Here is a 20,564-nt window from a genome sequence, read left to right as displayed (position 1 = left end):
AATATTTGTTTAGTTTAAAAACAAAAACACTTACTTAGGTTAAGTATATATAGCTTAAGTATATTAAACAATTGTATACCTACCAAATATCTATTTTATTACTAAAATAATTAATATCAATGAAAAAAATGATTGGATTTGTGTATCCTATATTTTTAATGTATTATTAAGCTTATTTTTAATTCCAAAAAATATTATATTTATGAATCTATCTACTGAATACTGAAATCATTAATTGTATTTACAATATACAAATATAAACTACAGTAATTAAGTCGTATAAAAAATAAATACAGTCTTTGATGCATAAATATTGTTATTAATTGTAAATTCTTGACACTGCCACAGGATAAGGATCTCAAATATCTTTATTTTTCATTAAAACATTTTTTAATTATAATCTTTTTCTTTATCGCTTCAAACTGCATGCACTGTAGCTCTCCACATTATATACTCACTTACCTATTAATAATAATCAAGCATTGAGATAAAATCATTAAATATACTGAACAATTGTAAATCCAAGAAAATATGTTTTTAAAATGTAAAACATCTCAAAATATGCAAAATTATGCACTAAAACTTTTGATATTTCATTCATAGTTACAAAGTTGTAAAATTAATTTATAGGTTTCCTAGAAATGAATCTGAAATTCCGAGAAAAAAACAAATGCAAGAAAGTTTTAACCTTGTAATGCGTACCCCAAAAAAATATAATTTTCGGGAATGTACATTTTTTGATAACGATCCAAAATGTTCTTACAATGTTTTCCATATAATGGTATTCGATACACAGTAATCGAATCACTTTCACCGTATAATGAGAAAACAAGAATTCTACGAACCGAATGATGTTTTTCCAGGCGATCAATCGGTCGTAGTTCCCGCGGATATAAACTTTTGGGCTCGATGACATTTTTAAAGTGATTTAGTTTTTGTAATCTATTTTAAAAATTCTATTTTTTAGTCTCCTGAACACTGCGACGTCTGAACTCTTGTCATTTTTTAATGACCTATAATCTATCATTTTTACGTTACTACAAGTACAAGTATAACCTATCATATTAAACGAACCCTTAAAAAATTCCATCGCGATATAGGGCATAGAATCGTTACGACGTAAGTCGTAATACTCGCGCGCATTAATTTTTTTACTCGTCTTATATAGTTAGGTGCAAGTGATCCCATTCATCGTCGAAACGACTACATAACTCGATACGATACGATGCGATACGTCTCACCGTCGTCGGTGGTATGTGTGTGGACGGCGGGGAGGTCGTTCAATTAAGAAAATAGTGTGCTCGCAATTCCCTTTATGGTCGCGTAAACGTAAGTGCGCGCGCAAAGTATGTGATCTGCAGATATAATACGGAGAGTCTCAGGTGTTCTGAAAGGACTGCAGCAAAGAGAAAAGAGAGTTAGTTGGCCTCCGTCGTCCCCGCGGGTCCTGCTGCCGGGCGTGATAAATGTTTCCGAAACGTAATTCTGTCCAGGACCGGCGCCGCCGACGACGAGTAGGTACATAGGAGGCCATTTGTTGTTCGCTCCACCGATTTGATGTTGATTTGAAAAAGCGTTTGCCGTCACGATTGATGGAGTGCGCCCGGTCGGCCTCGGAATGGCGGTGGCATTATAGACGAACGTCTATTATATATATCCGCTCGTTTATACGCAAGTATATATATATATATATATATATTTATGAGAGTTTTATGTGTATAGTATTATGTAGCTAGCTATAGTACCTTTGTGCCAGAGTTATATATATAATAATATATTATAGAAAATCGTGACGTTATTGAGAGTGCGTGTGTGTGCCCTGTACACGTGATATATATTTAGCAAGTATCGTAGGTGCTTATATACTATTAAATAGTGCGATATTACTTTGTCGAAATAAATCTAGGGAATAATAAGTATTTTGAATTGTCTAGTATTAAGGAAAATTATATTTTCAATTTTTCTACGAAATATAATGATAGTACTTGAAGCAAAAAAAAATGTTTTTGAGAACATAATGTATTTCCCGAGTTATTAAGTATTTAATGGCGATTAATGAATTACGCTCTATATATGTGGCAATGGTTGGCGAGTGATTGCGTGTAGCGTGGTTTAAAAGAAAATATATAAAACTATGTATATATATATGCGTTCTACCACTGTCTTCATTCTAGTTAATCGGTTACAAATCCGTGCGTGCTATCGGTATACTATCGAAAATCTCTGTAGAATCTATACGGTTCACAGCTAGTAACCACGATAGGTTTTTTTCATCAAATTTCCAAAATCAATAACGTCAATGGTTTTTGTCTCACCCTATCTACGACCCTTCTCCACCGATCACTTAGTCCTCTCCGGGTATATAATAATAATGTATATACTATTATACTATATATATGTATTTACAAGTATAATTTATTTATATATAGAAAGAGAGATAAGTGCTTAACGTCATTTTGTTTGTCGTAGTGTATATAATCAGGATATAAAAGAAACGCGAGCTCACATTATAAAAACTTCGACGAGGGAAAATATTTGATATTTTTTAATTCACTCGATCTCCGATATTATGTTATAGGTGCACGTCGCGCATAATTTTTTAGTCCCATCAAACCTATGAAGCACGCATTTAAAGCCAAATCCGCTTACAATATACGTATTTATGGTATTATAAATATATTATTTCGTATTTGTGTAAGTAGCGCACTTAGATAAGCGCTATCTATCAAAAATACAATCGCATACATCCTGGGAATTCGTTTTGAATGTTATCCGACGATGAAATATAGGAAAACGTAAAACAATTAATATTCAATCGTATAATCCGATCTAAAAGTCATTCAATGAATTATTTTGCCTAATTGGCAATCTAAATAAAAAAAAGAATTAAAAATTAATGTTATGTTTAAATATATTGCCATTGTGCAATGTGTATAAATGCATAATTATATTTAATTTTTCATAACGTATATTTGCATTTAATTGATATAAGTTTGTAGTATCTATTAAATCTTAGTTTTATTTTAAATGATAAGAACTTATTTAAATTTAAAAAAAAACGATATAAATCCCTTAACATAATAATGATAATATATACCGGTCACATTTATAAGAACAAGAACCTAATTTTACTTTGTGGGATAAGAAATATTAATTATACCTACTGTAAAGAATTGAAATATTTTAACCAAATATATATATATTTGTTTTTAATTAGTAACACATACTTTAGAGAGAATAATTTTGATTTTTGAATTACCTAGCTAGTAGAATTGAGCTAATACAAGTTTCTCAATAATTTTATGTACTATGTACTTATATTCCATTATTTAATTATTGCTTATGAACTAACATATTTACACTAGTATATATATATAATATTTTGAACTTGGAATATGTTGTACCTATTTTTATAAACGTAAACCAGAAAATAATTATGTAGTTTGTGAAGCATATATTATACAAAATATTTTAACATAAAAGGTCCACAGCATAATATTATCTTGGCGATCTGATGCATAACGTGGTACATACGCCTCTTATTATCTTTCATATTCCAGAAAAATCGATTTTTATGTCACGGTAAATTGTGCCTGTAATATTATGATATATACCCGTCAAAATATTATTTTGGTTTTATTTAATAGTTGACGTAAATAATATATTTATATTATTGTTTCCAGTCGTAATGCGCATGCGTATATAATAGGAATTGTATACAGGAGATTTATGTGGGCTGAAGTTAGATAATTGTTAATAACTAGGTAAATTTATAAAACTTATTTAAATATTTATTTACAATTTACAATTCCAAACCTTACTTCTTAGTAATTTGAATGAGTGTAATGCCTATATATATTATACCTAGATAAAATATCAACGATTATTATAAACTGTGTGATTTAATGACATGAGTTCTTTTGTTTTTTGATTTAAGATATTTTGTCGTCAATAAATCACATTTTTAAATAACTAAAAAGCAAAATATTAATCTATTGAAATTAAAATAATTGAAAAATATTAAAAAGCTTTAGAAATATTATTCTATAGGTTATAAATTATAATGTACTATTTAAATATATTTTATACATGAGTACTTGTACTGCCGAAGTACAAGTACATAAATCAAACTTTAAAATTATTTTACATTATAGTCTCAATAATATAAGTGAAATGAATTTTCTATTACATAAATACAATTTTGTTATTATTTAAACTTTAAATCGTTTTTACGATTGAAATCATAAATTGTTTTGTGCTGTTTGACATAAAATAATTAGTTGAATATATAATTGTATATAATTGGAATCTTAAACGATAAGCAAGCCAATTTCAAGTAATTCATAGTCTATAAAAGTATGGAGCCATTGGATTTCACAAGGTATATTACATTATTTGTGTTTTTAAAAACGAATATACCCTACTAAAAATGGATAGATTCCAGACTGGGATTATATTATGCGTATATATAAAAAAAAAAAAATTGAAAAATATCATTGATAGAAAGCTATAATAAGTTACTTTTAGACAATAATCAATTAATTTAGAATACAATAAATTGTACGGTTTTGCACTTTTCAATTTAAAAAAAAAATCAAATGTGATCTTGGTATCTGGCATTTTCGTTTAATTACCAATAACCGTAAGAAACACAATTCTCGAATCGATTAAACCCATAAACATAAAAATGATTTAAAGCTTCACTAAAAAAAAAAAAAAAAACTAATAATTATGTTTTATGATTTAATAATTTTACTATTATAGCGTTTTGATGTTTATTGGAATAGCCATACCAATATTCGGAGCGCATGCGAACAAACATGTTTTGGTAAATAATAATGTTAACGGAGCTATTAACTGGTGTCGTGCAAATTTTCTCTTATATTGTATACTACGAGTATACCTATCTGAAAATAAAAACCAATTAAATTACTGAATAATAAAATGTTATCCATATGAAGCAAAACAATTTACAATAACCATTTTAATTTTTATTTTAAATTATTTTTATTCATGATGTTACTTATAAACATAATTTTTAAAGTAAATTTATTATAATTTTTTATCTCCATGTACGCGTAGTATAATAATATTATAATAATGTATATATTTCTTATGCACGAGTATTAATGTTAAACAGTAAACGTTCGAGTGACTAAACACAGCAAACCATGCACCTGAAATTTTTTATTCAAAATCATAATGATTATTGATTGATTTTTACGTTTAATAGTTACCAGCTTTCCAGCACTGGTTTACGAATTCAAACAATCCACCGACACTTCAAAATTAGTTAAGCTATTCAACTCCGCTGAGACCATTGAGATATACGCCTCTTAGAAATCTCAACTTTAAAGGAATTCGTAGAATTATTCGGCATCAACGAGTAAAGCCTTGTTCGTGGATCTACAAAGTGATTGCTTCTTACGTTGAATTTGGTTGGCCTTTTTGGCTCAATTTGAACCATCGAAGCTGAACAACTCTTTAAGCTTGGCTCCGTGTATCATAAATTCAATATTTATCATCGAGTTTAAAATTTTCGTCATTGAACCCACATAATATGACATGATTCATTAATTAATATATTAATTAATTGATTATACGCGTTAATATCGTGTAATATACGCATGTATACGAAGTACTTTACAACTTTTAGAATAATATATTATAATCAAATATTGATTATACCTATTTACAGTGATGAGATAATAATTATGAGACGAATATTATATTTCAAACAACAGCTGATATCATTCATTGTGGAAATTATTGTATTGTTTTAATGTGTCAAGAATACATTACGTGATTCCAATTACCAATTACAAAAAAAAAAAAATGCTGTCAAGGGATTTAAATACTGGGAAGACCGTATAGCGTAGATATTAAATATAGAAAGCAGTGTCAAATCGTGTTAGGTATATATTCGCGTTTTTGAAATCCAATAGTATGCTAATTAGGCCATTGGTTGGCCTAAATTGAATAGATAGAGTGTATGGCCTGCGTAAATGTGCCGGTTATGTACATGTATTAAAATAAAAAGCCACTGGATCTATGTCCGTTTACGAAACAACTAAAACTACAATATAATACATTAATAATACACAAAACATTATATTATACAAACCCCCCCTTTTTTTGTATTTATACTGTAATACAATATAATATTTATACATAACCTAATATCATTTTTAATTAAAAAATGTATATTATTCTGTTTTTGGTATACGGCGCAGTAGCGAATTAACAATAGCAATGCATCGTTTCGTAGAAATATTCATCATAATATTAATCAGACCCATAACATTATATTACACCGATTAAAGTTTCATTAATTCAATTTCCCTTTGAACGCTGAACAGTGGATATGCCATAGCTGATAGCTGATATTTAACTACTATGTTAAATTTACGCTCTTGGTTATTAATAAAAATAAAGCAAACTTTTGATCGAAACGTATTTCCGTATTTTCGTTTTGTTAATCTCCTGCTTTAGAATCCAACTGTTCCTATTCGAATTATTATTATTATTATATAATATTGTGAACGTATAATACGTTTATCGTTCGTCGATCCCGTAAAGGCTGAACCGGACCCTATTACGGCCAACAATATATTTCAGGGCCAAGAAAAATGGCGATGTAATAATGTAATATTCAGAATTATTGACGACGGCAAAGTAATTTAGTTTTTTTTTTTATCTTTTTATTAAATTTAGAAGGAAAACGTATATTTCCTCGGTAAATATTGATGTTGACCTACAAGAATCCCTTTTCTACGTAATACGGTTTTCAATTTAACTATATCATATAATAAAATATAACATGGGCAATACGTATTTTGTGTACATTTCTGTAAAAGCAATGCTATTGCGTAATGCCCATATAGTACCTACACATTATAATATAGCAATATGATATTATAGGTACCGCGTACTACGTATTTTGATGCATAACAGCGAATCGACTGATGATACTCTGTGAATAATAATATTTAAACATTATATGCATAATATCATACAACGTTATGTTCTATACTTTGTTGATGTTCCAAAAAACAATGGATGACATTATTCTTGGAATTCACTAATTTCATAATTTAATTTAAATTTTTTTTTTGTTCAGTTTCTCCGACGAAGCAAGTGCATTAATTGAATACCTAACAAGATAGCACGAAGCCGTGCCTGAGGGGAAATATAATAATATAATTCGTTTCATTATCTAGAAAAATAATAATATTATGATGGAATAAAGTGGAACATAATGTTATATCTGTTGCATAGAAAAATGTCATTGCTGTCCATCACTTCTTAGTACTATAAACGACAAAATGTCACTTATTAGAAGTCGAATTAGGTCACTGGCCGGGCAAATATAAACTGAGCCCGCGATTACCATTTTTAAAGTAAACTCGGCTCCGAACATTTTAGGCAATAAATTAAGTAGAATGTAAACTCGCTCAGAAATTTCAGGTAAAAAAAAATGTCCGTTGTAATCTCGGCCCGATTATATTTACCGATAAAATATAATAAGCACGACATAATTTAATTTTAAAAAAATAACTCTTAGAAAGGACACTTACAAAATATAAAAATAAGAAAATAAGAAAATATCAGTGAGTGAATACGTTAAACACATAGCTTTTTACTTTAAAAAATAGATTTATACATTATTGCATTACAATTTTTCACTTAGGTATATTTTTACACAACAGTTTTACTTATATTTTTACATTTTTTACATTTTCAAAAATATTATAAGAAAATTATATGTACCTTTTTAGCCAGGCCAAGTTTACATCTTAATTATTTTTACCTTAAAAAACACTGGCCGAGTTTACAATCGTCCCATTGACCGATTTTATAAAACTAATTTCATATTATAATTATTACAATTATGTTGACCATTGCCATTATAAATTATAATATATTAATTGCACATTTTAGTTTTTCCATTTCGTTTTTAGTTTATGTGTGGTGATAATCTTATTAGAAAATGTCAGCATTGGCTGTGACTGTTGATTTTGAAAAAAAATCGTATAACTTTAAAACATGAAAAACAAATAATAAGTCGTGTATTTTCTGCACAACATTCGGCCATTTTCAGTTAAAAAGCTCCAAAGAGCGTTTCGTTTTCAAGTCAATTTTTTGTCATCTCAGTCAATGGTGTTATAAGTAAAATTAAAAAAATAATAATTTTTTGTTTCGTCAATCACCAACCACTATTTATTATAATAATATTTTACAGTTTCGTTTCTCGCAATTTCTCACCGACGTTGTCGAAAAAAACAATGTATTATCATTGTATTGCATAAGTAAATAGATGCTATATTTGTAAAAAAAATTATCAAAACTTGATTAGGACGTGGTGAAATATCAAATCACTTATTAGAGATACTTACAAGAAAAATCTTCATAAACAATATTAGTTTTTAAAATAATAATGGCTATTTTACATTAAATACATCACATAATGCATTTATTTTCAAAGAATATAGCCAGAAAATAAATGCAGCCAAGACCAAAGCCCTAGTATGCTATAAGAAAAACATACCATCTATATAAATATATCATTGAAAAACAAAAAAATTATCCAATCAGACTATTTCAAATACCTAGGCATCATTATAACAGACGACGGTAAATCAATTAAAAAAATCAGAAGCAGGATAAGTCAAGCGGAGAATACATTTCTCAAAAAGAGAAAATTACTAACATCAAAAAATATGAACATAGTAATGAAGAAACGGCTTAAAAAACATACGTCTAGAGTGTGGAATTATACAGAAGTGAGACCTGGACAATTAATAAGAAAGAAAACGATATGTTAAAAACTTTCGAGATGTAGTGTTGCAGAAAAATTCAGAGAATAAGCTGAATGGATAGAATATCAAAAGAAGACATCTTGAGGACAATAGATGGACAACGAACATTAATAGACATTATAAAAAGACGGAGATTGCAAATGATAGGTCACACGTTAATTAACTGCATAGTATAATAATTGAAGGAATGATAGTGAGTAAAAAATCAAAAGGAAGACCTAGGACGAGATACATTAGTCAAATAATGCAGGATGCAGGAGTCGCTTTCCACAGAGAACTTAAAAATATAGCAAATGATAGAGAAAAATGGAGAAATCATTTATCATAAAACATTTTATTAAAAACCAATCTCCGAATTGAAAAACAAAAAAAACATAGTGCAAGTCAGTTATCGCTCTGTTAATTAAAATATTCGACCAGTGATATACCTAATAGGTGTGGTGATGAGATGCATTGTAGTGAAGAGGATATTTTGTTCAGCATGGAGTAACTCTGATCGTGACAGTGACTGTTTTTCTATATTATACATATTTCGCGAATGAGTGACGTGGATTCTAGTGGGAGACGATGATAAATGCGATTATGAATACGATATTGCAGCTAGTTGTTGTTTCGAAATTTTGAAATAAAAAAACAGTTTTGAATAAATGTACCATATACGCGTCACGAAATAAATTGTCATACGCGGGAGTATTATTATATGTTATATTATATACTTTTATAAAAGATAATATATTGTATTTTATACTCGAAAAAAAGATAGATAAACATAAAAATAAAGGCGTTTTAAATCCTTTAAACGCGTGAATGACAAAACTTAACATATTATAATATAAAAATATGATTCAAAATGTATATTTTTATATACTCTTCATGAATATTTTTGTACAAATCCGTTTAAACCAAACGTAAGCAATTTATATTATAATTATCACTATCTGCTACTGTGTAGTGTGACAAGTAATACATTTTATATTTAAATATTATATTAAATTGAATTTCCAAAATATAAGATATTTAATACAATAAAATACTTTATATTATTAAGGCTTATTCAGGGCACAGATTTGTGTTAAAAAAGTTTTATTTTTTCCCATCATATATTAAGTGCTATTGACGATGCGAGATTATAACATATTATATTATTTTACACTTATCAATTATTACTTCTGTTATTATTATTGTTATATATATGTACTTATAACACCACACATAATAATATATTGTTCGAAATCGGTAATAGAATAGACAACAATTATGTCTAAATCAGTTGTTTTTTTATTTATTATTGCTATTAATAATATATTTTGTGAACGATCATTTTGCGAATAGTGACCATGGTTTTCACTCTTGAATTTTTCATACTTGGTTTGCAAGTGCATGCGGAATTTAGGTACAATAAGTTCATGCATGAGTAACAAAAAGTATTTTGTTCATGCAATTGTTAAAAATAATGTTTAAAAAGTGTCATGTAATTTCTGGTGGTCACTAAATATTATTGATTTTAGTTTAATAAAAAACGCTTTATATTATATATAAGTACTTTTATATTTCAAAATTTTTGTATTATTTGAAAAATTCTCTGGCACCAGTGACATCAAGTTATTATTAACGAATAAAATTTTTTTTTTTTTTTTAATATTAGTTCACCTATATTGGTAATTTAATTAAGCATTTTAAAACTCGTTTTGTCTATCTACGTAGCCTATATTTTTATATAAGTTATTTGTAGAGTTCACATTCATACGTATACTTCATATATTATTATTTTAAAAAAGATAAACCAGAAAAGTCGATACAAAATAATAGCGGACATCATACCATTTCCACATATTAAAACATAAAAATCAAATAAAAACAAAAATAATTGTAACATACTAAGTTCATACATTATAGATATAACTCAAAAACTACTCGTTTTCATTTTGATACACAAACATATTCAGAAAAATTATTCACTAAATAATTTATAGTATAAAAGAAAGTATTGTCACTTGTATCTCCACAGTGCACTCCATAAATATTACAAAAAAATCTCATGAATTTGAAAATAATAATATAATCCATAAAAGTATATTTAAAAATTCTTAAAATTAGATTTTTAATAACTGCATTATTGAAGAAAAAGAAAAGATAAAAAAATTGAAGAAAATAAAAAAAGTGAGCATGCTCGGTAAATCATTGCCTTGTATAGCTTATGAGCTTTAATGTCGTGATAACCTTATATACCTACCTAATATTATGTTAATTTATCATGTACTACATTATTATTAGTTATTATAGATTATATTATAGGATGTTGCGTTAAAGTAGTACAGATTATTATTTTTTTTTTCAAAACTCCGTTGAGTGATTTTTATTATTTTATAAAATTTACACTTAATATTATACAAGTTTACAACTAAAAGCTAAAACACATTAATCATAGTAGCACTCGACTTTCACGCATACATATATGCGCGTGTGTGTACGTGGATTTTTTTACCTAGAACTCACATCATAAATCCATATACACTTCATAACCGATGCGCTTCTATGTAGAAAAAAATAGTTTTCAACACTTAGTGAGTAGAAACTGCCGCGGGATTTATAACACATTTTAGAAGGAATAATATAACTCAAACGTTGGATTGTTGCAAGAATATGAAAATCTATACTTTTTTCTCCGCACTGAAAACTATAATTTCTTACTTTTTTTTTATCTATATTGTCGACGACAAAAATAATAACGATTGCGTCGTATCTAACGCGTTATGATAAATTGTATATATTTTATGCGCAATACATACGTAACGACATCTAAACAAATAAACAAATTTTACAAAATAATATATATGATATACGATCATTGAGAAAAATTTCTATAGAGTTAGTATAGGTAGCTTTATACTATTCTAAAATTGTTGATTGTCTTAAAATACTCAATTTTTGTTTATTGTTGTAAACATTGTCCATTAATTATTATTACATAGTATACATTAAATGTATAATATATATAATATAAAACACTAGGTACAACAAGAATCACTTAGAACGTGATACTGCTATGACGAGCAAACAGTAGATCCCGCACGAGCAGCTCATATGATTGTATGTTGAAATAAACGTTTACAACGAATTAATCGTTATAACTTATAAACAATAACGAGATATCGGCGTTAGGTATACAACGAGTAAACTACATCGAATTATAGAACAAATTTTCGGTTATTACGTGCAGGTCGATATCTTTTTTCTATTATATACATGTATAGGTTCAGGGACGTCCGTAGTAAATTAGCTCAGTAGGTGCAAAATTAAATTTATGTTATACACATATTCATATATTTATATTATTATATTCCCACCATAAACATAACGTCAAATTTTTATGACCGCTGTAATTTAATAAAATAAGACAAGTTTATAAATCCGTGTGCACGCTGATAAAAATTTAGAACTTGAGACTATAAAAAAAAATAAGATCATTATAAACTTATAAGATGATTTTTTTTTTTTTTTGTTCATTAAAAAATCTTTGTAGGAGCAATGGCACACACTGATCCCTTTCTGAGGGCGCCCATGAATAGGTCAGCGTTACATTACATTGATATATAAATCGTATATTTAATTTTATTAATATGTATCACGTACATACGTACTACGTTTTGTAATTTTGTGTTACATATAAATAAAATAAAATCATCTGTTTTTTGTACTTCACGCTTACCATTTACAATAAGCACTCTTTTAGCCGGTTACAATAATTAGATGGCTTCGTATGTCATCTAAAATAATAATAATACTATAAATAAAATGGCTGTATTAAAGACTATAGTTGATAAAAATTAATAATTCTATTTTAACAGTTCATTTATTTTGGTTTTTTCCTAAAAACGTGTTGCACACTATACACGAATATATTATTAGTCGTCTAGCCAATCAGAGCGTAGAAGATATTGCAATAACAAAAAATGGCAACCCATTGTTTATATTATATTATAAAAGATTACGTGTATGGTGTGTATTATAATATGAGATTGACGTTCAGTCAGTCGCCATCGGTCACCGTGATTGGACACTTATAGATTAGGTAATCGTTTAGCAAAATTTATCTTCTGTTCAATAATTTACCGCTTGTCTATTGCGGACTCGTGTGTCTCTTCTTTCGATTTATATCGTATTATCAAAGTAGCCAGTAGGATAAGAATGAAAGCATGGATCATTTGTATGCGATGAGTTTAGCGTAAGTCAACATTTTACAGACATAGGTATCAATGTCGATAATGACTTAATCATTATTGAAAATGTAATAATAATAAAGAACATTAATTGTATCATTATAATCATTGTATTAAAAAACACGATGTTTATAGTGGTTTATTATTGATTTCGATGACTAAAATCTAAATCAATGTGTTCTTTTATTGTTATAAATTAGGTATCAATAATATTTATCACACGATCGGTAAACTCGTTATATCACATTATCGTATTATTATAAATTAAAATACATAGAATTTAGATGAATTGTTTTTATCATTACTTGTATTACCTCTATACTGATAACTATTGCATAAAAAAAATAATTGCATTTTTTACGATTACGTAGATTTATACAATATTACCAAAAGGCACGTTATTATAGGTATATTGTGTTATTACTTATTAGCTTAAGCAGAAACGAATAAAATTGTTTCTTCGAATGTCAACAATTAATTTTTGTGTTATTTATAATAACTCATGAGACAAAATTCAACGAATTTAAATTGCACTTGAAAATATTTGGAACATGTATAACATATTTTCAAATAAAAAAATAATGATATAATATATCGTATTTTTATTACTGAGAATTATATTTTATTCTTTAAATAGTCTTTAATATATTAAATTGATCGTATTACATAAGTTTATAATAATAATATTATGTAATACAAAATAGACTTTTAAACAATAATACAACTAATTTATTTATGATTCCTCGTGGTAGGTATTCGTGTTATTTATAAAATAAATAATGGTGATATTATTATCATTGTCATTATATTATTAAAATAAGAAAGTATTTACTATATAATATATAATATTATTATGTACATGTAACATTATATAGGTACTTAATATAATGTTTGAATCATACGCGTTCGTTTATATTAAATTTTTAATTCGGCGATGTAACCACGGGCGGGTTGGTACTTGTTATAGGGAGTTAACGTCAACAACCTAGAACTTGGCCTTTTTTACGTTGACGGGTTTCAATGAATAATTATTTCCTTACATTGCATAGTATTATTACTGTTCGATCGCGCCGTACAATACAAGTATATTAGGTACTATCGAAGTGATGGATTCAAATACATTTCAACCACTTTTTATTTAATAATTACATTGTAATTGTACTAATTATGTTTATTTTCGACTTTTTAATTTAACATTTATCTGTCGAAAATTGCTGCTCATCGGTCTTTACAAATTTATTTTTCCACATAAATCGTACGAAAAACGTTACGAATGCATTTCTTACTATTAAATCTTAAAACTTCGTTTATATATACCTACATATATCGTTATGCGTAGATATAGAAGCCATACACGCAGGTCTCTGCTGACTATAAAGACGAAAGAAAAAAGAACGCTTAAAAAAAAAGCTTGCCCTTTGACACTGTGCGTTTTTTTCCATCGTTGTTATTATCTTCGTCGCCACTCGTTTTAAACACTGCTGTATAAAGAATCCCAGAAAAAAATAATTAAAAAAAAGGGGTCGGAAAACGATTTTAATTGCTCTAAAACGTATACCTATAATATACGTACGCATATAATATATATATACATACATTATGTGATATATACGTATATACCAGATACCTAAGTGTCCTTACACTTATCTACGCCGCCGGTGCAGCGTATAATATAATGTAATAGGGTCGCGTCTCGCGTCGCAGTCTCCGCCAATTATTTCGCGGTTCACTCGACTTTGCTGATGCTGTAACATAGAATTGTCGCTCGTTATTCCGGTCAGAAGTGTTTTCAAATAATTTCGTTATGTTATAATTTGTGGTCTAGTACGATTAGAAATTCGTGGAACGAATTCATTACACCTAAATGCCGATGTTTATAACTACATTAATAATTTCCAACCCTATTTTATTTTCGATTTTTATCTATAGGTAGGTACTTATTTTATAATTTTTATTATACGTCATATTAAATCTTAATAAGTAAATTAGTATAATACATTATTGATCGTAGCGCAGATAGTTATTAAATGATATGATGGTACGTGGATAGAAAAATTAACCATGTAAGTAATGCTGCACGATATGTTTGTCTTTGCTATTTATATTTTTTTTAAATTATGACACCAACTGAAGTTGTCTAAGTTGCCACGCAAGAGTAGGGGATGACTGGTCACATTTTAAGATTCTAAGACCTAAGTAGTTTACTAGTGCATTTCAGTGAGTAGCAACTTTAGAATATATGGCATCTGTAAAGTGTGAACGGGGTCAGCATGATTAAATGCCGAATGAGGGGTGTTAAATTAGTGAAATTGCCAAATACGAAAATAATAGTATTTTTATGTATTTTATTTCTATAACTAATTATTTAAAATTACAAGAAAAAACATCAATAAAATACAGGATAAGGATTCTTTTGATAAAATAACACCGAATTATTATATAGAATATTAAAAAAGAAAATATAGTATAGATACCTGAAGGCTATACTATTATACAATATAATTAATTTGTTATTTTTGCATAATATTACACTAAGTTTTCTTCCTTTTAAAATTTTCTATTTTTCAACAAGTATTTCCATACCAATGTTATCTAAAATATAATAAATTATTAGAGTTTAGCAATATTACATTTTTATAAAAACTCGACAGTTGTAGTAGATCTTGTATGATTTTAAACTATTTTAAGTTTCTTAAAATGTACGTTAGTTAAATTCTGCATTAACAGAAGCAGTATACACTATACACTATACAGTATACACCAATCATATTATCAAATTCACATTCAGTAAAATGTCTTGATATTCTGTATCCGACGCTTTTAATTCGATATCTCCGCGAAAACTGCTTACCGCAGCATTAAATTGTACCTATGTATCGATATTCATTCCAGTTAAACGAAAATCTTTTTTAGTTCAGATTATGTTTTCAATTTATCGTAATAATTTTCAGTCTATATATTCGCACTATAACGCCGTATACGCCATTCTAAAATCGACGTAGTTATACATAATAATATATATTATATATTATACAAAGTAGGCTAAAATAACAAAACGCTTTGCACGTCTTAATTGTTTTGCTCGTAAAACTTAACCAACACCTAGTCAAAAACCTAATTTTGCTGAAACTTTAAATTAGTTTTTAAACTCGATTTGACGTTTTCTTCAGATTTAATAATTTCGGTTGAACAAAAAAAAAAAAAAAACGAAATTTATAACTAATAACTCTTGTCAGACTCTGCTCTGAGACCTTTAGGTTTACATAATATTATACATTTATACAAACATTTTAAGCAATGACATCTACTTTGATATTTTTCCTCTCATCTGATCAATTATTATAATATACATATTACCTATAATAATAATGTAAACGATAACATATTATTATAGTATTGTACTATTATCATAAAACACTCAAACAACTTTGATTATAACTAAATCGGCCATACATAGTTTTACGGTCCTATGACTTAAGATTCCGCAATGATAACTTTAAATAACTAATCATAACGTATCATATCAATTATTTATGTTACAGGTGTCATGGATAAGGCACAGGGACATACATATACTGACAGTGGGCGCGTACACATACACCAGTGACCAGCGATTCCAGGCCATTCACCACAGGTCGCATTCGGACCAATGGACGTTGCACATAAAATGGGCTCAAAAGAGAGACGCTGGCATTTACGAGTGCCAAGTAAGCACGCAACCGGTGAGGAGCATATTCGTCACGCTAAACGTCGTTGGTGAGTATTTATTTTAATATTTATTTAAGCTTTGACATTGGTTTTCAAGATAGTTCACTGAAAACATGCTCAAGTCCATTTTTTCCTTTAACTATGAATTTCGTAATTTTTAAATATACTCAAATATCACATTTTAAAATTCTTGAGATCTTTTGTTTTACTTTTTGCCTTGTGGCTGTATAAAATTATACAATTTTAGTATTGATGTACTAATTTAAAAATTCCATCGATTAATGTCTTAGATATTAAAATATTTATATTAAAGATAGTAGCCATTTTGGTTATAATATTATCCACTAATATGGTTTTACAATAAAATAAAATATGTGTAATTTTTACAGATAATAAATATGTATAGGTTATTTAATGTTAATTAAAAACATTTTCAAATTAAATACTACAGCCACTAATTAATGGGTACCCATAGAAGGTGACAGAAGGGACAACGTCGCCTAATATCTTATTTAAAAAACATTACAGGATTATTCATTTTTAGAATGATGTTATTTGCTTATTTTTAAAATAATACATACACACAGTGTCGATGCAATATTTTTCTATACAATGAATAATATTGGATTTGGTTAGTTACCATTACTACTCATTCAGTCGTATTTTTACTGATAATAATATTTCATAATTTTAGAATATTTTATTTTGCCAATGTATAACCACCAATATTACTATTATAATATACGCCTTATAGAATTAACTATGAAGTAATAAGGATTGGTGTTCAATCATTAGTAACTAAGTTAGTTGATAAATTAACGTGTAAAAATTAATATAATATATAATACGTATACCTACTATTTGACTATCATGATAATATTATTATTTCAATTATGTATTAATCATATTATTATATATATTTAATTTTTGAATAAAATTAAGGTTGTTCTTCTCCTAAATTTTCACCTACTTTTTTTTTTTTACTCCTTTGGCCCTTATTATAATGGAATTATTATCCTTTGTACACAAATTTAAAGACTTAATTTTTTTTTTTCATCAGAATGTTCAGAAAATTTTCCAGGTTTTAGTTTTTAATTTCTATAAGATACTCCCTAAGTTTTAGTAAAAAAAAATCAAGAATTTGAAAATATGATCCTTTAGTTTATTTTAAAATTCCATACATTAGATTTTGAATAACTACATTATTAAAGAAAAATGGTGGTTAGTATGTTTGCTGAACCTCTCTCAAATAAAGTCTGAAAAAAAATGTTTATACTGCACAATGGAATAGAATACTGAGTGTATCATTTATCATTGAACAGTCGTTTTCTCAATGCGCACTACTTAATTTAAGGCCATAAAATAACAATGTTTTTAGAAAAACAAGTATTTTTTACTACTTTTTTTATCGTTATTGTTATTCTAGGCTCTTACTTTTTTAAATGACTAGAACTTAATATCGAACCATGATCCATTAATTAATTGTAACTTTATACAAGCATTTAAGTTTTAGGTGATATAGTAAAGTGGTATGACCAATTATACTTCATTAAATGTTAGTACACTATTCCGCAATCATTTAAACTTTAAACACTAAATTATACAATCAATTTACTACACTAGTTCAAAATTCGTTTTTTTTTTTTTTAAATCGAAATACTCAGTTAAGTATTGTACTTAAAAATATGAAATAAAACATATACTTTGTTACCTCAAATTGTGTATACTATTGTATAAAATACAAATATGTTTTCATTAATTCTTAATGTACATTAATGTACATAAAAATAATTTATTGATCTAATGACTGTTGGTGATTAAACAATTACATTGATATACATAATAGGTACATATATTGGTCTCATATGCATAATAAAAGTATTATATATTATAGTCCATATAATATACAGTACATATATATTTCTCTTTTCGCATAGTCGTGTTGATGATTAATAATCGATAGCGACGTCCACTTCCTCGCTATATTACTTGGCGTGTGAAACATGTCTGTTTTTACATGATTATTGTTTATTATTACTATTAATTTTGTTGGTTCAACACTTTACAATGTCGATATATGCATACCTACGTTTCAGACGATAAACCACCACCATCAGAGAGCGACGATAGTTTACTAGACATGATGATAAGAGACGGAGACTTTACAAAAGGTTTTTATACAAACGTGTTTGCGTGTGGTTTGATGTTAACAAACGTTTGCTGAATTAACGCTAATAACACTATTATTATTATACAAAACGTTTCGTGTAAACTTGCTCGGAAAGGCCGTTTCTCAGTAATTTGTTTTTGGTGATTTTACCGCGCTAAAATAAGGTATAATAATATGCATTATTGAATGCCAAAAAAAAAAAACACGTACCTACCTACTATTATGCGCAGCACATAAAACGATTAAAAATTACATTATTATTATTATTATCGTCATATAAATGCAAAAAAACAAAACCTACTTGGGTCAACTACGGTTTGTGGCACTTATTTATGTTAAAAATTACCAAAATGAAGACAAGCGTTAGGTTTATTTCGTATATCTATTATTTTCTCTATGATTAAACTATTTACCAACTATAATTATCTAATTTAGTTAGAAAACTATCAAGATTTTCGAAAAAAAAAAAACAAAATTAACTATATAATTAAAACTCTTAAGTACACGTAAATATTATAATTTTGTCAATTTATTGCAACATAAATAGTGTTTTCAGTTTTATTGTTCAATCTTTTAAAATGAATTCATGGCGTCAATGATTGGTGACGAAAATATGTTTTACGTTTAATGAATGAGGAATTTTAAAGTTTTCTTTTAATTTTATTCTTTAAACAATCTATTAAAATTAAAAATTTTAAAATATTTATTTAAAATTTAATCATTTTACGAGAATTGTTTACACAATTTTTAAAATTTTTAGACACCGAACACATCCTTAAAATCCCTAAACGCAAAATATATTTTCGATTTCATATCAGATCATTCTCATTTCTCAGTGTGCACTAAAAATACTGACGCGATATGTAATTTGCAGTGTTTGCAGTGTTATATTTGTCTGAAAATCATTTCAGAAATATTCGATTATTTCATATATCAATCCAAAATCTAAAATAATACTATAACAACACTGCAATTAACTATATGTATAATATTTATACATTGCATGTGTGTTTTAACACACAATATACAGTTCATTGAATTTGACAGTGCATGCCACGTACGCATCAGATATTTGTATTTTGCAATTTTACATACATAAAATTCTCTCTATGTACAACAACGCTACGTTATAATAATAACAAATTCACATGGATATTTTCTTGACATTTGTTTGCATAATTTTGAATAACAATTGCGTCTATATTTAACCAAAACACTATTAAATTTCCATAACTTTGTCGGCCAAATACGCATCAATAAATATTATACTAAATGTTTACAAACAATTTATAAAAAATATTAAATAAGTGGTGAAAACATCTATATAATATCATAATATTATTTATTTTTCTGAAAGTTGAATTATAATTTGTAAATAATTAAACTAAGACGTACATTTTGGAAATCGGTTCTGATTTCACAAAAACCGTTTTAAATGCGTGACTGATTTCAAAATGTTCAAAGCTTGTATAATTATGACCCTTAGGTGATTCAATGAATCCAGAAATAATGTTAACCCTAAAATCCATTCAGTTTAAAGGAAAATACAGGTACCGATTTCATAGATATACTGTAATGTGTAGACATATTTCGAAATTCAGATAGTTATTAATTATTATTTAAATAAAACTGTTTAAACGTCTAATC

General features: G+C 27.4%; 1 protein-coding gene across 2 annotated transcripts in view; it reads left to right on the top strand.

The window, feature by feature from the left end:
* LOC114122329 (zwei Ig domain protein zig-8-like) overlaps positions 1-20,564 on the top strand; it is a 356,252-nt gene that overhangs the window by 308,623 nt on the left and 27,065 nt on the right. Inside the window, exons 4-5 of one of the 2 annotated variants that reach the window (XM_050202096.1) lie at positions 16,582-16,795; positions 18,844-18,918. In XM_050202096.1, coding sequence (XP_050058053.1) covers positions 16,582-16,795; positions 18,844-18,918 — 289 coding nt within the window. The remainder of the gene's footprint in view (positions 1-16,581; positions 16,796-18,843; positions 18,919-20,564) is intronic. The other variant, XM_050202097.1, reaches the window with a different exon arrangement.

Source organism: Aphis gossypii, chromosome 2 (genome assembly GCF_020184175.1).
Source record: "Aphis gossypii isolate Hap1 chromosome 2, ASM2018417v2, whole genome shotgun sequence".
Taxonomy (NCBI): Eukaryota; Metazoa; Arthropoda; class Insecta; order Hemiptera; family Aphididae; genus Aphis; species Aphis gossypii.
This window is presented reverse-complemented; position numbering and strand designations above follow the sequence as displayed.